Source organism: Chenopodium album, chromosome 3 (genome assembly GCF_948465745.1).
Source record: "Chenopodium album chromosome 3, dcCheAlbu1.1, whole genome shotgun sequence".
Taxonomy (NCBI): Eukaryota; Viridiplantae; Streptophyta; class Magnoliopsida; order Caryophyllales; family Amaranthaceae; genus Chenopodium; species Chenopodium album.
The window spans coordinates 971,145-989,242 of record NC_137836.1 but is presented as its reverse complement, the minus strand read 5'-3'; the positions used below and the strand labels follow the sequence as shown (position 1 = coordinate 989,242).

Here is an 18,098-nt window from a genome sequence, read left to right as displayed (position 1 = left end):
AGTGTTTGGTGATTTTCAATGGCGGATCTTGGCCAAAAATAGTAGAGGGCCGGGATTTAAATATTTTACTTCTTGCTTTTTTTTTTTTTTTTGAAAGAATATTTTACTTCTTGCTCAAAACTAATCACTATGGCCCAATATTTAATAAGTATATATAGGTTATTTAAGTTCATTAACTAATTATTTACAATAATTTACGAGGGGCCTGGCCCCGGTGGAAGGTCCCCCTCTAGTGATTTTGATAGAGATTATGTTAATTTATGGATACATATACTGTATTAGGTTGAGATTGTTATTAATCTTTAATCCTATCATCCCACGGGCCACAGCCAAAGATCATAGTTATTTAATTTTTGGAGGGAATGCAAAGTTAAACGAGACCCGAGCCCAGCCGACCAACAATAGCTGCGAAGAAAACATCAAATAGATATGGCGCTCATGGTAAACCAATTCACAACTGGTAATGCTACTTCCTTTGGATGGACGTTGTTAGGCCATGACCTCCAACAGAAACAAGTCCCAACAAATTCTCCAAATGTATATGCAGCATTTAATCGTGTCCAATCCAAGATAAGTGATATTTTTTTACTATAGGATAAGTAATCTGCTTCTGAAAATGGATGGAAATCAAAACTCCATCGCTTATTGACGATTCTATATATACAAGCAGGATTATTTATAACAGGATACTTAATCTGACAGCCAGATCTACAGTAAAAGTCCAGCATACCAAAAAAATATGCAGCCTTCTATGAACAGATACTTGGCCTAGGGGAAATCCTCTTTTTGCCCAACTCAAGATAAGAGTAATGACGCATTGAGGGCAAAGATACAACAATTTTTTTGATCAATCTCCAGTTAGCCCATGTCATTGGTGCCAACCTTCAGCGTTGAGCTCGAGTTCTCAGTTCTCTTCCCCAAGTATATGAGTGGTAATCTCGACTTGATTATCGAGAGGCATATACTGAGCCATGATTGCACGTATCTCTGAATCCATGTACCTCCGGATCCTGTACTTGTAAAATGCAAATCCACCCAGTCCAACTGTTCCCAAAGCCAGAATAAACATCCAAGCAAAGCCCCAACCAGACCCTCCATTACCATTACCTGCATATACAATTGGCAGAAAAAAGAAAAAGGGCAGCATTAAGAGAGCAGTACCAAAATCTAAGGATTTTCTCGGTATCACTACCAGTTTTCAACATTGTATAAGAAATACTGAACTAGTAATACTAATATTCTATTATACTTATGCTATTTATGATATACATTTCCAAAACATTATTTTAGGTTTTGCAAAGAGCTGAAAAGCCAAAACTCACTAATATAACTAACATACTCCCAAAGATTTCAAAATTATCAAGAAGTTACACAGTGCGCAACAAATACTAAACGTTAGGTAACACCAAGCAGGCAAGCAAACAAGCTTGTTTCTTAGCTAACCCCTAGTAAATTGACAAAACCATCCTTGGAATTAGCGAAGTAAAGATTGATGCGGGGTAAGAGGAGAAATAAGAAACTCGCCTTTTGATGATTTGATTAGTTGGTGACTAATTAACAGGTTAGTAATCTATCCTTATTGTTATATAATACTCTACAAAGCACAATTGTTCAGGGGCACAATTGAGAATTGAATTAAGATCCCATAAACACTACTTCACTATTTATACTTTTTTTTTAAAAGATTCACTATTTTTACTTTGAGTATGCATGCCACAAGATTTACTACGAGAGTTTTGCATGCTAATGCTTCTGTGTTGCAAAACCCTTAAGAGGGGAGAGAGAAGAAAGGACAAAACATCTAAAGACCAAAGAGGAATTTCACAGGCAACTCACCTATGCACGTATCATGTTCATGCATGTACAGCAAACCGTTGCTGCAGCTGCATTCATAGCTTCCCCAAGTATTCTTACATTTGCATTCTGGACATTGGCAGGCTACTTTTTCCTTGCACTCATCCACATCTGGATAAAAAAAAAACACAGAAGAGTCAGGAAAGATTCACTTCAAATGAAGCAATAGGTTTCACTATTCTTTGACTTCAGAAAGTATGAACACAGATAAAATACACAATAAACTGTTACTGTTTTAAAAATGAAAATAGCCTCTTATAATTACAGTATTAGGCTACTTGGTACCACCCCCTTACACCTGGCTGAATGGAAAATTTTCAAAGGGATCGGAGTAATGTTGACGTTGATTTTAATTTATAGAGGAAGAGTTGGAGAAAAATATTCTGTGAGAGCAGTCGGCCCACAAGGTGTATATAATTTTTTTCTTTACTACTGTATATAATAGAGGAAGAGTTGTCAAAAATCCAAAAAAGAACTCTGCTATCCATGCGTAACAATATCCAGTCCAACTGTCACATCAAGTTATTGCTTAACAATTCATTACTGTAGGGAATAATGAAAAATGGTCTGAAAGGATTTTCTTTTCCACTCATTCTTATGAAAATCTGACAGTACTTCCAGAACTTCACAACTATTAGACATTTAAACAGCAAGCCTTGTGTTAGCCACACTCCAAACTCACACAAACCAAACTTAGCCTTAGCAAGAGAGAAAGCAAATCGCATCAAGTTAATTTAGCATTAGGGACAATTTGATGAAGCAATAATAACAATGGAAAAAAGTACCTTCACAGTGAATACCATCTCCCTTGAACCCAGGAGGACATTTACATCCATGAGTGTGTTCATCCTGAACATGCAAAAGATGTATAATTTGAATCAGAAAGAAAATATAGAAATCAATCTCATTATTAACAAGATCTTCTGTGTTTATTCATGTGCGTCTTAGCGCAATAATCCTGCAATAACCAGAGAGTTGGAACTCGGAAGAGCTTACCACACAAGCAGAATATGTCCTGCCACCACGAGTATCCTTCCAACATCCTCCATTGTTGATTTGGCAGTGTAAATGTCCGGATGCTGAAAAACAAAAGGTATTAATAACAGATATGAGTGCTACATTCCACATAGTAGACTACTGCCAATGTCAGTAAGCAACGTAAGACAATATAATACAAGGGAAAGTTACAAAATTCCAAAACATTATGTAAGTTGTTGAATTTTAAATTTTAACCCAAAAGGAAAAGTGTGAAATAAATCCAGGCTCTCCCTCGAATATGCCTAAAATATATCAATATATAATTACCTTCACAATGAACATAACCATCACCAACAAACTTGACTCCTTGCACCGTAGGACATTCACAGACTCTGCCTCGAAAAGTATCCTGAGCAATAGAGATGTATAAGATATAAATTCATAATCATTACCCTGATGACTATCCTTCTCTTATATTTATATACTCTTTCAACAGTCACAGTAAACTAAAGTTGTTGTGCTTACCCTGCATGCCGTAAGATTGGAAGCCTTGTCCTGCCAGCATCCACCATTGTTCTCTAAGCATTGATTGGTTTCAACATCTGTTAACATATAGTTCACAACCATCATCAAGCAATTAAACAGACCTTCAACAGGTGGCTTCAAGGTAATTGCCTTTCCCTTAGGCTAAACCACACACATCCCCCTGCCCGGGAGGTAGATTTTCTGGAACATAGTGTTTTATTGTTTCATCAATTTTTAGTTCAGGATACTATCACTAGCATTTTGAAACAAACAGTAGCCCCACATAAATAGCAAGCCAACTGGGAAAAAGTAAAGGGGGTATCCAGTGTCTTTTATACGTAATGCTAATGCTGACCTGGGGTTAGACATAGTGAAGGTTCGGTGGTCTCTTCAAAACCAGCACAAATAGCCTTGAGAACAGCATTCTTCACCAATTTACCTGAAAATATTGAAAAGTTGATGCATCCATATAATTTGGACAATTACAACCAGAAATTAAATCAAACATCAATATATCATCTTCAAACCTCTGTACTGCCTGTTGTTTACTACAAGAGTTGGCAATATTGTCACATCTCCCCGAGAACCATGACCAATCTGAAACAAATTTAATGAAAGGCTAGGCTTAGGACCAACATATAAACCACACTTCAACGGGGGGGGGGGGGGGGGGGGGAAGAAAGAAAAAAAAAGGATGTCACATCAAATAAATAAATGTTCATATACCTGTGCCTCCTGTTCTGCCTTAAGGACAGGATTTTCCACGTCAGCCTCAGGGTCTCCAATACATTTGTCTACTTTCTTGACGTCAACACCTACACAGCACATAGAAGATAAATTATCAGAATAATCTTTCCAGGAGAAAGCAGAAGGGAAAGGGGGGAAATAAAACCACGTCAGTTCTAACAGTAAGTATAAAGGATAGTAGACATGTAAATGAAATCAGGAACAATACAATTAAATCATCAAATAATGGCAATTCAGAAATATAAGAAATTTACAGGTCATCTCAGGCACTGGCTTCTTAGGAGCTGCAACATAATCATATAACCTCTAGCTTGTAAAAGAGGAGTAAAGGGCATAGCAAGGCATAAAAATCAGCCAACAGCAAATCTAGTGACAAAAAAATCCCGTAGCAATTTGTAATATGAGCTACTTAATAAGTTAATATGGAGTAGTACATTGGGCCATGTGGCACACTAGTTCGTAAAAATATCCTCTTTCCTAACTCAATGTTCAATTCAACAAAATTTATATGCTGAGAATGATGACAGAGCTCTGTAGAAATTGTTTAAAACTAAACAAAATGATTCATTTGTACAGCCCTCTTATACTTGGAAAATTTGGATATAATCATATTCTGAAAAGCATTGTAGGTTGACAACATTATGGTGTCAAGTTTTTGAACTATGCAGAGAACGTGGTCCAAATCAACTTAACCTCCTTTTTCCCTTTACTACAATCAAAGAATCATAGAATTCTAAAAAAACACAATGAAATAAGGTAGATTGGGAAATGTCAATGAATAAGTTCACAAGTATGGTATGTAGACACAAAATAAGGACTTCCATCCTGAAAAAGGAAGCAAGAGAATAGTATTGGGACAGAAAGGGTACTGATTTATACTAACACCTAGAGGATTTGAGTCAACTAATTAGTAGTAAAACAAAACATATCAAAAAATTATATATTTATGAAGTTTTAACGAACTGAGAAAGACTAGTAAGATACAAGGATTGACCTTCTATAACTTACCAAGAGATTTGATTACTTGATCTGCACACTCTTTTGTGTACTTCTTTTGTTTCATAGGGCAACGGATTGCAAAATCAGAAACATAGTCCCACCATAGCCACGGCTTTCCATTTTCCTTAGCTACCTTGAACAAGCAAGCTTGGCGCAGGTTCTGAAGTACAACATCCTTACCATCATAACCTACTGTGAAATCTTGCTCAGGGTCTGGAGCACAATACCGCCCATGATTGATGCACTGCGAAGTGCATTGCTTGCTCAAGATAAAAGCTTCAGGGCAATACCATGTAATATAGCGAGGTGTAAATTGAGTATAACCAGCTTTTTCAAGTATCTGAGCAGCGCCTTTGAAATTCTTTACAAAATCAATCTGAGCATCACACTTTGGCCCACATTCATCATTACTATTAGTCCAAAACTCATATTCAACTCGATCATCAGGATGTGGGACTGTCTCCCTCCAGTCAAGGTTGATTTTCACAATCTCGCCTTTTGATAAAGACTTCTTCAGCTTATCTCCAAATGTCTTGCTAATGAGGGCTGAAGGAATGGTGATATTCCGGACATAATCTTCCTCAGATGTGCCTTCTTCAGGGGTGTCCATAGTAATCAAAGGCTCAATTCTATCATCAGCGACAAGTACAGCCGCAGCACCAGCATTCTGTGCATGCCATGACTTCAAGGTGAAAAAACATTCTGCAAAGACCATGAAACTTGACAGTTAGAAAACAACTCAATAAAAAGTCACAAAGTGAACAAAACAAGCTTAGAAAAGGATAATCCTGATACTTTTTATGTTACATTAAATCAGAATGCCGGTGACATAAAGCCTCACATTCATCGTACACTCGATCAAGTTTGAGAAGTAGTTAGTGCTACATTTCTTAGTTCAATCAAATCACATATAAACATGAAGTAACTGCCTTCAAGGACTATTAACAGGCATCAACATTTGAAAACAACCCATCTCACAGGAACAATAAAAGATGGCTTCAGCAATAAATAGGATTACAAATATACAAAGGACAAAGGCTAGGTCTGTCCAAGTCAAAGTTTCATCCAACATGCATAAAGATATAACCAAGAAAGACCAAATCCAGCATCATCTATGATGTATCCTAGATACTGTCATATTCATAAACATTAATATAATTTTATTTTTTTTTGAAGACCCGTTAAGGTGTCAATTATATTGATAATTTGTCCATCAAAACATACGGGGAAACGCTAATACATATAATTTAATAACACTAGATTTGTTTATTAATAAAAAAATAGGATTAGGGAATATTTAAAGACCACAGTTGAAAATAAACTGAGTTTAGCATCCAAACAAACATACAAATCACATTTATCACACATAACATAACCAAACATCACATGCAAATCAAGATTCTCAAATAAATCATAACCACCAAATCAAGATACAATTTTTCAAACATAATTTAAATGAAATGGAGAAAACACTAATCATAATTAACAGAAAGAAGACAAACTTACCCCCACGTTCAACAAGGAGAAAAACAGGCAATCCACCAGGCTTAGGTTTGAAGGTAATTTCATCATCAGAAAATGGCTTACAACCCTTTTGATTAGATTTTGGAAAAACCACAATTCCACCCATTGCACCTCCATATTGTGGGACCCCAAAATTCCCAATTGCACATTCATAAATACCCTTCAGATTACTTGGAGATGTCACTTTTAAACTGTTTTTCTCCACCACAAATCTCCCTAAACAAGAATTAATCATGATTAGGAAGCTAATTATCACCAAATGCTCTGTGTTTTTCTTCATCTTTCTTCCCATAAATTTTCTTCCTTTTTTGAGGATCTGGTTGAAAAATTAAACACCCAGACCAAAAAATATAGGGGATTTAGTAGTGTTTGAGGAAAACCCAGAAATTAATTTGAAGATTTAAAGTGTAATCTAAGTGTGATAATCTAGTTTATAGGATCATTAAAAAAAATTTAAGGGAGTTCCTTAAATTTGTTTCCAGAATTGGAATTTAATTGAAATTGTTGCGTACAAAAGGGATAATTGTATTGATTTTTGATGATTTGAAAGGGAAAAGAAAAAATGAAAAGAAAAGAAAAGAAGTAGTTTTTGTTTGTACTGTAGGTGTTAAGAAACTAGATGATGAAGAAGTTAATCAAAATCCAATTCGAAAAAAAAGGAAAACAAAATCTGATGTGGAGTTTCTTTTCAAGTTTTGTTTCTTTTATTTTTAGCCTTTTATTTCCTGGAGTGTAGGAAACGGTTGCTCGGTTGTTCCTACAAACTAGAGTAACTTGAAAGTTATCGAAAATTAGGGGCCGTTTGGTTCAGAAAGGGGAAAGCAAATGATTTAAAGAAAGGGAAAGAGTGGGAATAGAAAGCAATTCCCTCATTTATTATAAGTTGTTTGTTTTACTTCAAAAGAATGGAATGAAGTTTAAAAACAACTGCACAGCCAACAAGGGCAACAACCAACTCCGATCTAGCCTCCTACCCCCAACGGCGCCGAGCTCCCCCAACCCCTTTCATCGGCCCCCACCCTTTCTTCCGGCAACGCTACTCCCCTTTCCCTGCAACACCGCCACCCCTACCTCATCTACCGCCGTACCAACGCCATGGGTAAATGTGGATGACACCCCTCTCTCTTATTTTAGGTAATATTTTGGTAAAATCTAGAAGGTTGTATGTTTTTAGAGTGTTATGTGTTGTTTTTTGGGTATTTGAAGGTTGTTTATGGGGTTGTTATGGTTTCTTATTGAGATGGCTAGGGTTTTTTGGGTGGTTTTTGTGGTGGTTTTGTGGTGGGTGTGATGATTTTCGTGGGTAATTGGTGGTGAATGAGGTGGGTGAGGGTTATTTTGAGTGGAGTTGGGTAGTTTGGGGGAAGATTGTATTTTTTCCCGATGGATCTAGGTAGTTTTGGTGGTGACTGGGTGGTGGCGTCAGCGCGCCGGCGGTTTTTTGGCGTTTGAGCGGTGATACTGTAGGCGTATGGACGGTAGTTTCGGTGGTTAGGTGATAGTTGCGATGGTTAGGCGGTGGTGTTGGTGGTTGGTTGGTGTTTTCAAGGGTGGTCAAGGTAGTTGGATGAAGAGGATTTTGGGGGTTTGAGTGATTCCCTTGGGGGGTTGGGTAATGAGAGTAGAGGAAAATAGGGTAATGAGAGGGGGTAAAGGGAATGATTGATTTTGTCTATCAAACATCAATATGGTAGTTGATTCCCTTTCTCTTTGTTGAATACCCCTAACCAAATGGCTCATTAGTGTTTGTATTAGAGGACTTTGGGCCCTACGGCTACGGCTACGGCTACGGCTATGGCTATGGCTATATATATTCGATTCGACTTTAATCGGAGGTATCATTTATCGGAGGTCGGAGCTAGTCGAGGCTTGATTTTTTAGATTAAATTTTTATTATTATGTGTTTAAGTTCATATTAGCTCAATTCAGGACAAAAAAAAAAAAAAAAAAAAAAAAAAAAAAAAAAAAAAAAAAAAAAACTGATAAATGTTATTTGAGTACAAATTACAATTTAAAAAGTTTTTATAAGGTCTAATATGTTTTGATAAGTTCATATCAGTAAAAATCGAGTGAATAAAGCACACCCTAAAGTAGCTCTGTAAATGCCTTGAAGAATTTGTTCAAATCATGCTATCAAATCAAATGGAATTGGATCAAATCATAAAAGTTCAAATCAAATCACATTTATAAAAGTTTCAATTAGGCTAGATGGACAAAACATGGATTAGATAAATACTTTGCTAAATTTCAAGAAATAGGCGTATACCTCCTCTGTTCGTTTTTACTTGACCTGTTTCTTTTAGCACGCTTGCCAATACAAAACTTTAACGATCAATAACTTTAATTCTCCATAAGTAAAAATTATAAAAGTTATATATTATAATAGTACTTATTGAGACGAATCCAAAGAGATCATACATGAATATATTTTTCCTTACATATTATTCACAAATGACGGTCAAAGGAGGGGTGGTGAACAGTGTAAAAGTCAAAGCGGGTCAAGTAATAAAGAACGGAGGAAGTACAATGTTTGAGTTTAAAAACTATATAAATAAATAATAAAAAAAAATTAACATGTAATTTGTTTTCACCTAATTATATCTCGACTCAATAATCAATGCGCAATAATAATTTTTAAGAAATTATTAGTAATAAAACCAAATGCGAATGAATCTTAATTGACTTGACCTAAATCGATGTAACTTATATGTGATCTAAATTGATCGACCTGAGTTAGCTCAAAAGAGTTTATTATATCATCTCTAATAGAAGTTAATAGCAAATAAAGTGTTATTTTATCACTAAATAAACGCACATCAATTAATGGATTGCCTTAACTAAGATTGATTACAAAGCTACAATTCAATACATAAAATGACTTGAATTAAATTTCACAATTAGTTACGCAATGAGGGGAAATAATTACAAATTAACTTAATTAAATTAGGCCTGAGATGAAGATGATCTTTTTAGCTTTCTTGCAAGGATTATTTAGTGTATAGCACATTAGGAAGTGATTAAATCGTAATGAAATGTGGCATAGCCACGCCTATGACATCCTCCCTTAGAAGAGACTTTATTTCGATTGAAAGCATATCGAAATAAATAATCCCTTCTTCAAGTCGAACACCCAAATTGGCTAAACCATCAACCACCCTATTATCTTCTCTAAATTAAAACAAAACATAATATTAAAGTTACAACCAAGAAAATTAATTAAACTATGACAACTATTTAGGATGTGCATGCACACATTCACCTCCCACGTGCTCGGGATTTTTAATAGCTTCAATGCAGCTTGATTATCCATCTATAGAACTAGCTTCGAGATTCCTAAAGTACATTCCTTTTTAAGCCCCATCTCAGCAGCATAGAGCTCAACTTTAAAGGTTGTACAGATCCCATAATTTGTTGCAAAACCTCGCACATCCTTGTCAGTACTGTCACGGGTGACCCCACCTCCTGAGCTCCCTTAGCCGCTCCATCTGTATTCAGAGCAAGCCAACCCATTGGTGGTGCAATCCATCTTATGAGAGTTTCTTTCTTCAAGCCTCAAGTCTTAGAGCAAGGCTGGTTTGAGTCATGTTCTCCAGAAACCGGAAGACCTTTTGTTGCGCAAGAAAGATCCAATGTCAGCAGGTATTGCCTCAAGACTTTCAAACATAGCATTGTTCCTCCACCTCCATTGTCAGTAAAGGGTAGTCGCAAAAGTTGTTGGCCATTTCTCAGCAAAAACAACCATAAGCTTCTAAATTGCGCATCAGGCAGTAAGATCACCAGTAAAGAAGGATTGGTAATGGGTTGTGCCACCCAATTCCATACGTACTTTTCTAGCAACAGGGCAATCCCTTAGCAAATGTAGGAGAGTCTCATCGGTGTGTTGATTACATCGATCGCAAGAAGGATTCTCTATCAGGTTTCTTTTTAGCTTATTAACATTGCAAAGCACACAATCATGGAAGCATAACCAAAGGAAGGTACAAATTCTACGAGGGACTAGAGCCTTCCAAGCTAAATTCCACTTCGAATTGGAAGGAATATGCTCATGATCCTGCATTAATTGTAGAGCATAGTTTAATTATATTTATTGAAATAAAATTAATTTTATTGGATTGAAATTATTTTTGCTGAACTGAAATTATTATTACTGATTTTCTATAATATTTTTCTTTAAATTTACTGATATTTTTCTTTAAATTTACTGATTTTTACTGAACTGAACATATTTTTCTTTCACTGAACTTAATTTTTTTTTTTTTTTTTTTAAGGTGGAGTGAACAAAGTCTAAATTTAAAGTTTTAATAAAATATATAAGAGTGCCACGTCGTTGGTTGTCGTGGTTTATGACCTCGTGTTTGGTACATTTCTTGTCACTGTTCATCCCTTTCCCTTTCGTCTTTCCCCTATTTTTTCTTCATCCTAAAATTAAAAAAGAAAAAAAGAAAAACAGAATAATCAACAACAACAATGGAGGAGAGAGAATTTCCAGTTAAACTAAAATTAGGGTTTTTTTTAGGGCTTACATTCTTCTTCTTCAATTCAATCCAAAAAGTTGAAGCTTCAATTCACGATTACAGAAATGAAAAATTCATCCCTCAATCTAACGCCTTCTTCTTCCATGGCGGAAGCGAAGGTCTCTATGCTTCTAAGGTTTCCGATCACTCTTCTTCTTCTTCCGAAAAAAGTTCCAAAGGCAGGTCTTTTATTAGGTATATTTTCATCTTTATTTTTTTTTTTTCAATTAATTTGTGTTTTTGTAAGTTGTTGATTATTTGATCATCTTATTCATGAATTTGAATGATTTGTTTGATACTGTATTCCGTCAATTTTGGATTTAATTGTTTGATTTTCGAGATTTTAATTGGCGGTTGATGAATTGCTGCTTAATTGGGTTGAATCTATTGCGGTTGATTTTCGAGCTTGTTAAGGGTTGTTTGTTATTTGTTATTTGTATAGTAGACGTTGCTAAACTTTTGAAAAGAATTGAAAACGGCGAGCTTTTAGCCTGAGATTATTTCTGCAATGAAGATTGCTAGTTTGTGGAATTTGTATTAGGTTTGTTTATTTGAGTGAGGAGCCAAGAAGGTGTATCGTGTTGATGATCCAGTTATTTGTAATGTGGGATTGGGTATTTAGATGGTTAAGGGAGGGTAACATAAAAGAATCTAGTTATGTTAGTTACATTTTCGGTGTTGAGAGCTCAAAGGGCATTGATGTAGTCGGGATTTGATTACTATAGTCCCTATTGCTTTTATACTTACTAAATTAGTTGGCAGCCACATGATCTTATTTTGGAGTAATGAGACTACAATGTATTACAGAATTGCTTAGTTTATACTGTCTCGCTCATGATCAGGGGTTATGAATAAAGAGCATTGATTTTTAATTTGTATTTCTCTGCAATACTATGGTCCACAAGAAGTCTTTACTTAAATTCTTAGTCAAGCATCATATAAGGCATTTATGAAAATTTTTGAATTATTAATTGTAGATATGACTATATGAGTTGCTCTGTATCATATTAGGCGGCCTAGAATAAAAATGATCCTGCTATTTAGTGACAGAAAGAGCTAAGTTTGTTACTTAGAAACTTTTGTTATGGAATTTATGCCTTGATGGATCCACTGAGCTTTTGCATTGTCTACATTTTTGGTAACATTAGTTGCGACAGGCTTTTGTGCTGCTCAATATTAGAATTACTGATACTTGGTTTGGTATTATGTGCTATTGGCATTCCAGATTTGAATCTGTTACATTTACAAGGACAAAAGAGTCTGCAGAGAAGCAGAATGAATGGCAGCAATATACTAGTACGGTGGAAGCTATCATAGTTGAGGTGAAAGACCGAGAACGGATTGGTGGAACATACCTAAAAACCGATGCAATATGTTGCAATCAAACCCTTGCTAGTGAGGGGCATTGCAAGATAGGTGAGGTAATAATGCAGCCTAATCCAGAAAAGCGTGAATGGCCTAAACGGATCAAGGTTTTCTTTGAAGGAAAGAACGACAAGGCCTTGATGGAGTTCCAGTCTGTTGACATTAACAGCACAGGAATGTATTATCTGTACTTTATGTATTGTGATCCGACACTAAAGGATACAACAATAAGTGGAAGAACGTTATGGAAGAATCCGGATGGTTATTTGCCTGGAAAAATGACACCTTTGATGAAATTTTATGGTTTCATGTCTTTAGCATACCTTTTGCTAGGACTGGCTTGGCTACTGCGGTTTGTTCAGTTCTGGAAAGATATTATACAGCTGCACTATCACATTACAGCAGTGATTGCCCTTGGTATGCTTGAAATGGCATTATGGTATTTTGACTATTCCAATCTGAATGCAACAGGTGTTAGGCCAATGGGGGTCACTTTGTGGGCAGTAACCTTTACTGCTGTTAAAAAGACACTCTCCCGACTCCTCCTTCTGGTTGTTTCCATGGGATATGGTGTGGTTAAACCAACTTTAGGGGCTATCACATCGAAGGTTATGTTCTTTGGAGGTATATACTTTCTAGGTTCTGAGGCGCTTGAACTATATGAACATTTGGGCAATATTAATGATTTCATTGGGAAAACCAAGTTAGTTCTGGTGTTGCCTGTTGTGTTTATGGACACGTGCTTCATTTTGTGGATTTTCTCCTCCCTTTCAAACACTTTGGAGAAGCTGCAGGTAATACTTCTATAATTTCGTTTTTTTAGGGTAAATTTTAATCTCAACTTTAAATGCTCTCCTCCATACAGAATTGATTCCTTTGAATTGAAAACTTCTAGAAAATGAACGTCTTAATAGGCACCCTGTGTTTTTGTTGAGAGGGAGAGGGGGGAGGGGGGGGGGGGGGTGGGTGGGGAGGCATTATGTGGATGTATGTGCTGTCTCTGTTTTCTTTTATCACATATACTGATGCTTCTATTTTTGTAGATTAGGTAAGATTTTGCAATGCCATTATATTTATCTTTTTTAATTCTTGAATTCAGCTTCGTAGAAGCTTGGCTAAGTTAGAGCTCTACCGGAAATTTACAAATTCCCTTGCGATATTTGTAGTGCTCTCAATTGCTTGGATTGGTTATGAGGTACTTTATATTCACCTGTTCTTCTTTCCTGTGCTTTCCATAATGAAGTTATTGTCCTTTACCTTATTTGATATTTTCTGCTTTTTTGCAGTTGTATTTTAATGCAACTGATCCTTTAGGCGAACTTTGGCGGATTGCATGGATCATTCCTGCCTTTTGGGCTCTGCTTGCATACTCTCTTTTAGTTGTGATATGTATACTCTGGGCTCCTTCTCGCAACCCTACGAGGTATGTAGCACTTGTTATATCATATAGGTAGTCTGTTGATTTGTTCCCAATGTCTGTGGACTGTGGTGCCTCTCTTGAGACTAGCTATGAACTTAAAGAGTGTTGGTGTTTCTATTCTGCAAAGCTTGCATGTGGGTGGTTGATATACACTAAAAGGAAAATTTATTGTTGGGAAACATATAGATATCTGTGCATTATGTTCAATCTCATGGCTTTCTTGAATTTTTATAGTGGAAACGAATACGATAGAAACTAATTTAATCAGGTAAAAAGACTGCCTTTTCCTTTGTATTACTTCTTTGCTGCTGACATATAGGTAATATGTAGGCCTTTGCTAATCCTGTATAAAATGTCAAGCTAAATTTGGATGCTATTGTCCTCCTCCCCCTCCCCCTCCCCTTCCCTCTTGTTGATGTATGAGACTCACCTGCAGCCTAGTCACTTAGCGTTCCTTTAATAGGAGGTGACAAGCTGTCTGTATATTGTTATTATAGTGCAAATTTGTTTTCCGGATAGGTGTGCCATTGAATCTTTGCTTTTCTGTTTTGATTGGGTTGCTTTTTTAAATTTATTGTATCTTCTGGCAATGGTAAACCTGTGAATCCAGTTCATATAGGCTTCAAAGATCTTGTTCTTAAATATTAGCAAACCATGTTAATCAGATAAAGATTCACAAATCTAGTGGAATCTTCATAGTACCATGGCAAAACAATAAAATTGCTGAATTACAATTCTGAGCATAATCCTACCAATTCCACCAAAATTGGTGGAATGAATCTTTGAAGAAATATGAGAAAATGGGTAAAACCTTTCCCTCCTCTGCTCTCATCTCTTTTACCATACCCTAGGAAAGTAAAACTTGGGGGAGGGAATGCTTCTACTTTCCTCAATACTAAGTTACTAATGCTAGAATGCTAGATCTGGGAACTTATTTCATCCTTCTATAGTGTATACTCTCCATAATCTTCGGCATTTTATAAGGAGTTTTTCATTTCCCTAATTTTTCCTACATATGGATATAATAACCACATACGAATTAATCATGGATATGTGAAAACTATGTCACTTTCTAAAATAGTTATGCTTATGCTTTAGCCTTTCTAAATACTAAACCATGTAATGAAGCCTTTGAGAAACTGATAATGAATAAACTGTCATGAAGGGTTTTTTAGTTTATTCATGTCATATCCTTAAGGCTTAGGAGTTGGAATAACGCGAAGACTATTTTTGTACAAAGAGTCAAAGAGTGTATCTTTGTATGATTTTGGTTCTTAAAGTGTAAACAAAGATTATCTCCTTTAAAATATAAAAACTTATTTTCTTAACTCATTCTCTTAACTCTTTTATATTAAAAAAAAGAGAGTTGGAGGCATATACAACATTAATTACCAGTTTGCGTTTTTAAGTTGGATGACAGGAATAACACAATAAGTCAAGCCAGTTCTGATAAGTGGTTCAGTAGTCAATTTGATTACTAGTATTATTTCTGCTGTCCACCTTTGTATGGTCAACAAACTCTTATTCTTACTTTTTCAATCATTTTTTGCTCCTTAGTATCTGAAGCAACATAAGTATTTTGTTTTAGACAGATTGATCTTTTGCACTCCAACTCTTGGATATTGAATTCCTGTACTCCAAGATTATCATTGGCACTTTTGATAAGATGAGCTATAAGAAATATTGGAACTGATTTTTGCAACCTGCAAGCTCGAATCATACAGATGCTATTCATAATTGCCCTTTTAATGGTTTTAGGTTCTACTGAAATAGATAAAGATTAAGGAATGGCACTGGAATTTCATGTTACTAGAGTACAAGACAGACATTGGCAGTTTATCAAGATAAGCTACAACAAGTATAAGAACATTGATTAGCTAGGGAGCTTGATACAATCTTGTGCTCCTAGTACTTAACTACTTATTATGGGTTTAGCTTCTGAAGCAATTGCCTTGTTGTTATACATAGGTGTCTATTTTATGTCTACTTTTTTAGTTTGTCCCAAAAAATAAAAAAAAATAAAAAATTCATTTTACGAAACAGAAATTGATTGTGCTTACATCATTAAACTTACCTTATTGAAGTGATATAGATAGAATTAGAAGAAGATAACTAAGTATAGTAAGGGTATTTTAATTTTTTAGTGTGGATCCCAAATATTGCAACATAGGGGGATTTATGCATCTTAGTGAACATTTTCCAATCTTAAAATTTTTTCTCTTAATTATATATGAGTAAACATTATAAAAACTAGATTAGATATTTAGACATACTAAGACAAATTTAATAAGACCCTACATAATTTGAATATATACTACCTCCGTTTCCACGTATGGGATTAAGGCTTTGGTTGATTGATTGATTTTTAACCCCTGTTTCATATTATTTGCAACATTTGCCAAAAATGGATGTTTCATGTTATTTGCAACAAATGTTTTCTATCCTTTTTAAGTTGTCATTGTTCTTTTTCTCTCTCCACATCACATGCATCTCTATTGTTCTTTTTCCATTTAACACTCGCAAACAAATTTTGCTTAAGAGTCCGTGCAAACTCATTTGTTGTAAATATTGAGAAACACAGGTAGTATATTACAATAATGTAATTGAAGAGAAGTTTGTGAATAGCATCAAAAGTCTTATTGGTGCAATGTTAGGGCAGTGGAGGAAATATGTTGGATGGAGGGTATGAAAGATAATGGTAACCCCTCAAATTTGCTTGGAAGCTATAGAAATTGAGGCTGATCTTACTTTTGTCAAGCTTGCTCCACTGCTCATATAACTTATGATATGAGCCTAAGACTTAAGTATTTGACGAATTGATTAAAGTTGCTGCCTTTATAGTTTCCTTTTTCATTGATCCTGGAATCTTGTGCCTTCATCCAATGGTCCTTTTGGTGTAGAAACATAGTAAGCAGCAATTAATTGATTTTCTACTTTAGTTATTTGTGTTTGTACTTTTGTGCAATATGGAAGTTTGATTTCGTAATTCCATGTCCGAAGCTGCAAGCTGAATAATGTTTGTTTATGATTCTGTGATGAGTCTCTCATTGTTTGTTCTTTGTTCTTTTTCAGGACATTATTAGATTATTATGCTTATTGCAATTTGGTTGCCCGTAGTATGCTATCTCTATATTATCACCCATTATGGTTCCTGTCTTAGGAAGGTGTCATGAATCATGCATCTAAATATCAAATCTAATACTTTCTTTTGCTTTTAGGTATGCCTATTTGGAAGAGTCTGGTGATGACCTAGACGAAGAGGGTGTCTCACTTACAAGCAGTGGAGTCAAGGTTGCTGCTGATATGGCTAGCATGATCGAAAGGAAAGAGAGAAAAGTTTCAGGCTCCACTGATCACGTGTTTGTTGGGGTTAGGGAGGAACTGGAGGAGGACAAGCGAGAATAGATGGAGCAGCAGCAAGTTCTATAACCGCTGCACCATAATTTTGACTCATCCATACTGAAATGGGGAGAACGTTCACTGATCCATGATTTTGTGTTTCTGTATATATGCGGAAGAACAGCTTAGCATAAGCATTAGGGGGGAAATGGGGAAGCTTTCTTGTAAAACCATGTCATTACTCATTACTGTAACTTAGCTATGAAAAGAACAAGCCGACTTGTGTATTTGTTCCTCGAGCTTGGTGTTCAAGCATGCATGATTTTCTACTCTAATGTGAAAGTTAGACAGCCTACCAACAATAGTGCTCTGTAAGAAACTATAATCTGTTCTTGAATGCATTGAGCCATTGAGGTCGGCTGTTATAACTTGATTGCACATTTGTATGTACATTATAAAAGCGAATACCATCGTTTAACTCTTGGCCCCTTTCTTGCTCTCTTAAGCTTTGTTTCCTTCTTGATCTTTGGCCATTGTTGCTTCGATGTCCCTTCCCAATCCAATGAAAGTGTGCATATAGACTGGAGAGTGCATCTCACTACTCTTCCTTCATCGATGATCATTGATGACCTCTGATGCTCTATTTTTGGTTAGCAATTGGCAGTGTCCTTATATTTGTGAACTTTTCTCCCTAATCCATTATTATCTTGGTACATATCATGTGAAAATTAGCCTCCTTTTTGATTTTCTTGGGTAATACATGTGAAATATAGTTTAAGCATAAATAGTAGTGTGCTCTGTCAAAAAAGACTATTGACACTCATAACAGATGC

General features: G+C 35.7%; 2 protein-coding genes across 2 annotated transcripts; one reads left to right on the top strand and one right to left on the bottom strand.

Moving 5' to 3' along the window:
- Window positions 1-549: 549 nt before the first annotated feature.
- On the bottom strand, window positions 550-7,203 carry LOC145609807 (vacuolar-sorting receptor 1-like). The gene is made up of 11 exons (XM_081665236.1): window positions 6,610-7,203; window positions 5,113-5,805; window positions 4,084-4,172; window positions 3,885-3,954; window positions 3,713-3,796; window positions 3,358-3,434; window positions 3,160-3,241; window positions 2,851-2,933; window positions 2,640-2,703; window positions 1,837-1,965; window positions 550-1,107 (listed from the first exon to the last, which is right to left on the bottom strand). The coding sequence occupies exons 1-11, from the start codon at window positions 6,917-6,919 to the stop codon at window positions 905-907; spliced, it is 1,884 nt and encodes a 627-aa protein (XP_081521362.1). The 5' UTR covers window positions 6,920-7,203; the 3' UTR covers window positions 550-904.
- A 3,797-nt stretch (window positions 7,204-11,000) lies between these two features.
- LOC145623659 (uncharacterized) lies at window positions 11,001-17,765 on the top strand. The gene is made up of 5 exons (XM_081676504.1): window positions 11,001-11,336; window positions 12,367-13,300; window positions 13,606-13,701; window positions 13,793-13,929; window positions 17,145-17,765. Exons 1-5 carry the CDS (start codon window positions 11,095-11,097, stop codon window positions 17,329-17,331), a joined length of 1,596 nt encoding a protein of 531 aa, XP_081532630.1. The 5' UTR covers window positions 11,001-11,094; the 3' UTR covers window positions 17,332-17,765.
- The last annotated feature ends 333 nt before the right edge of the window (window positions 17,766-18,098 follow it).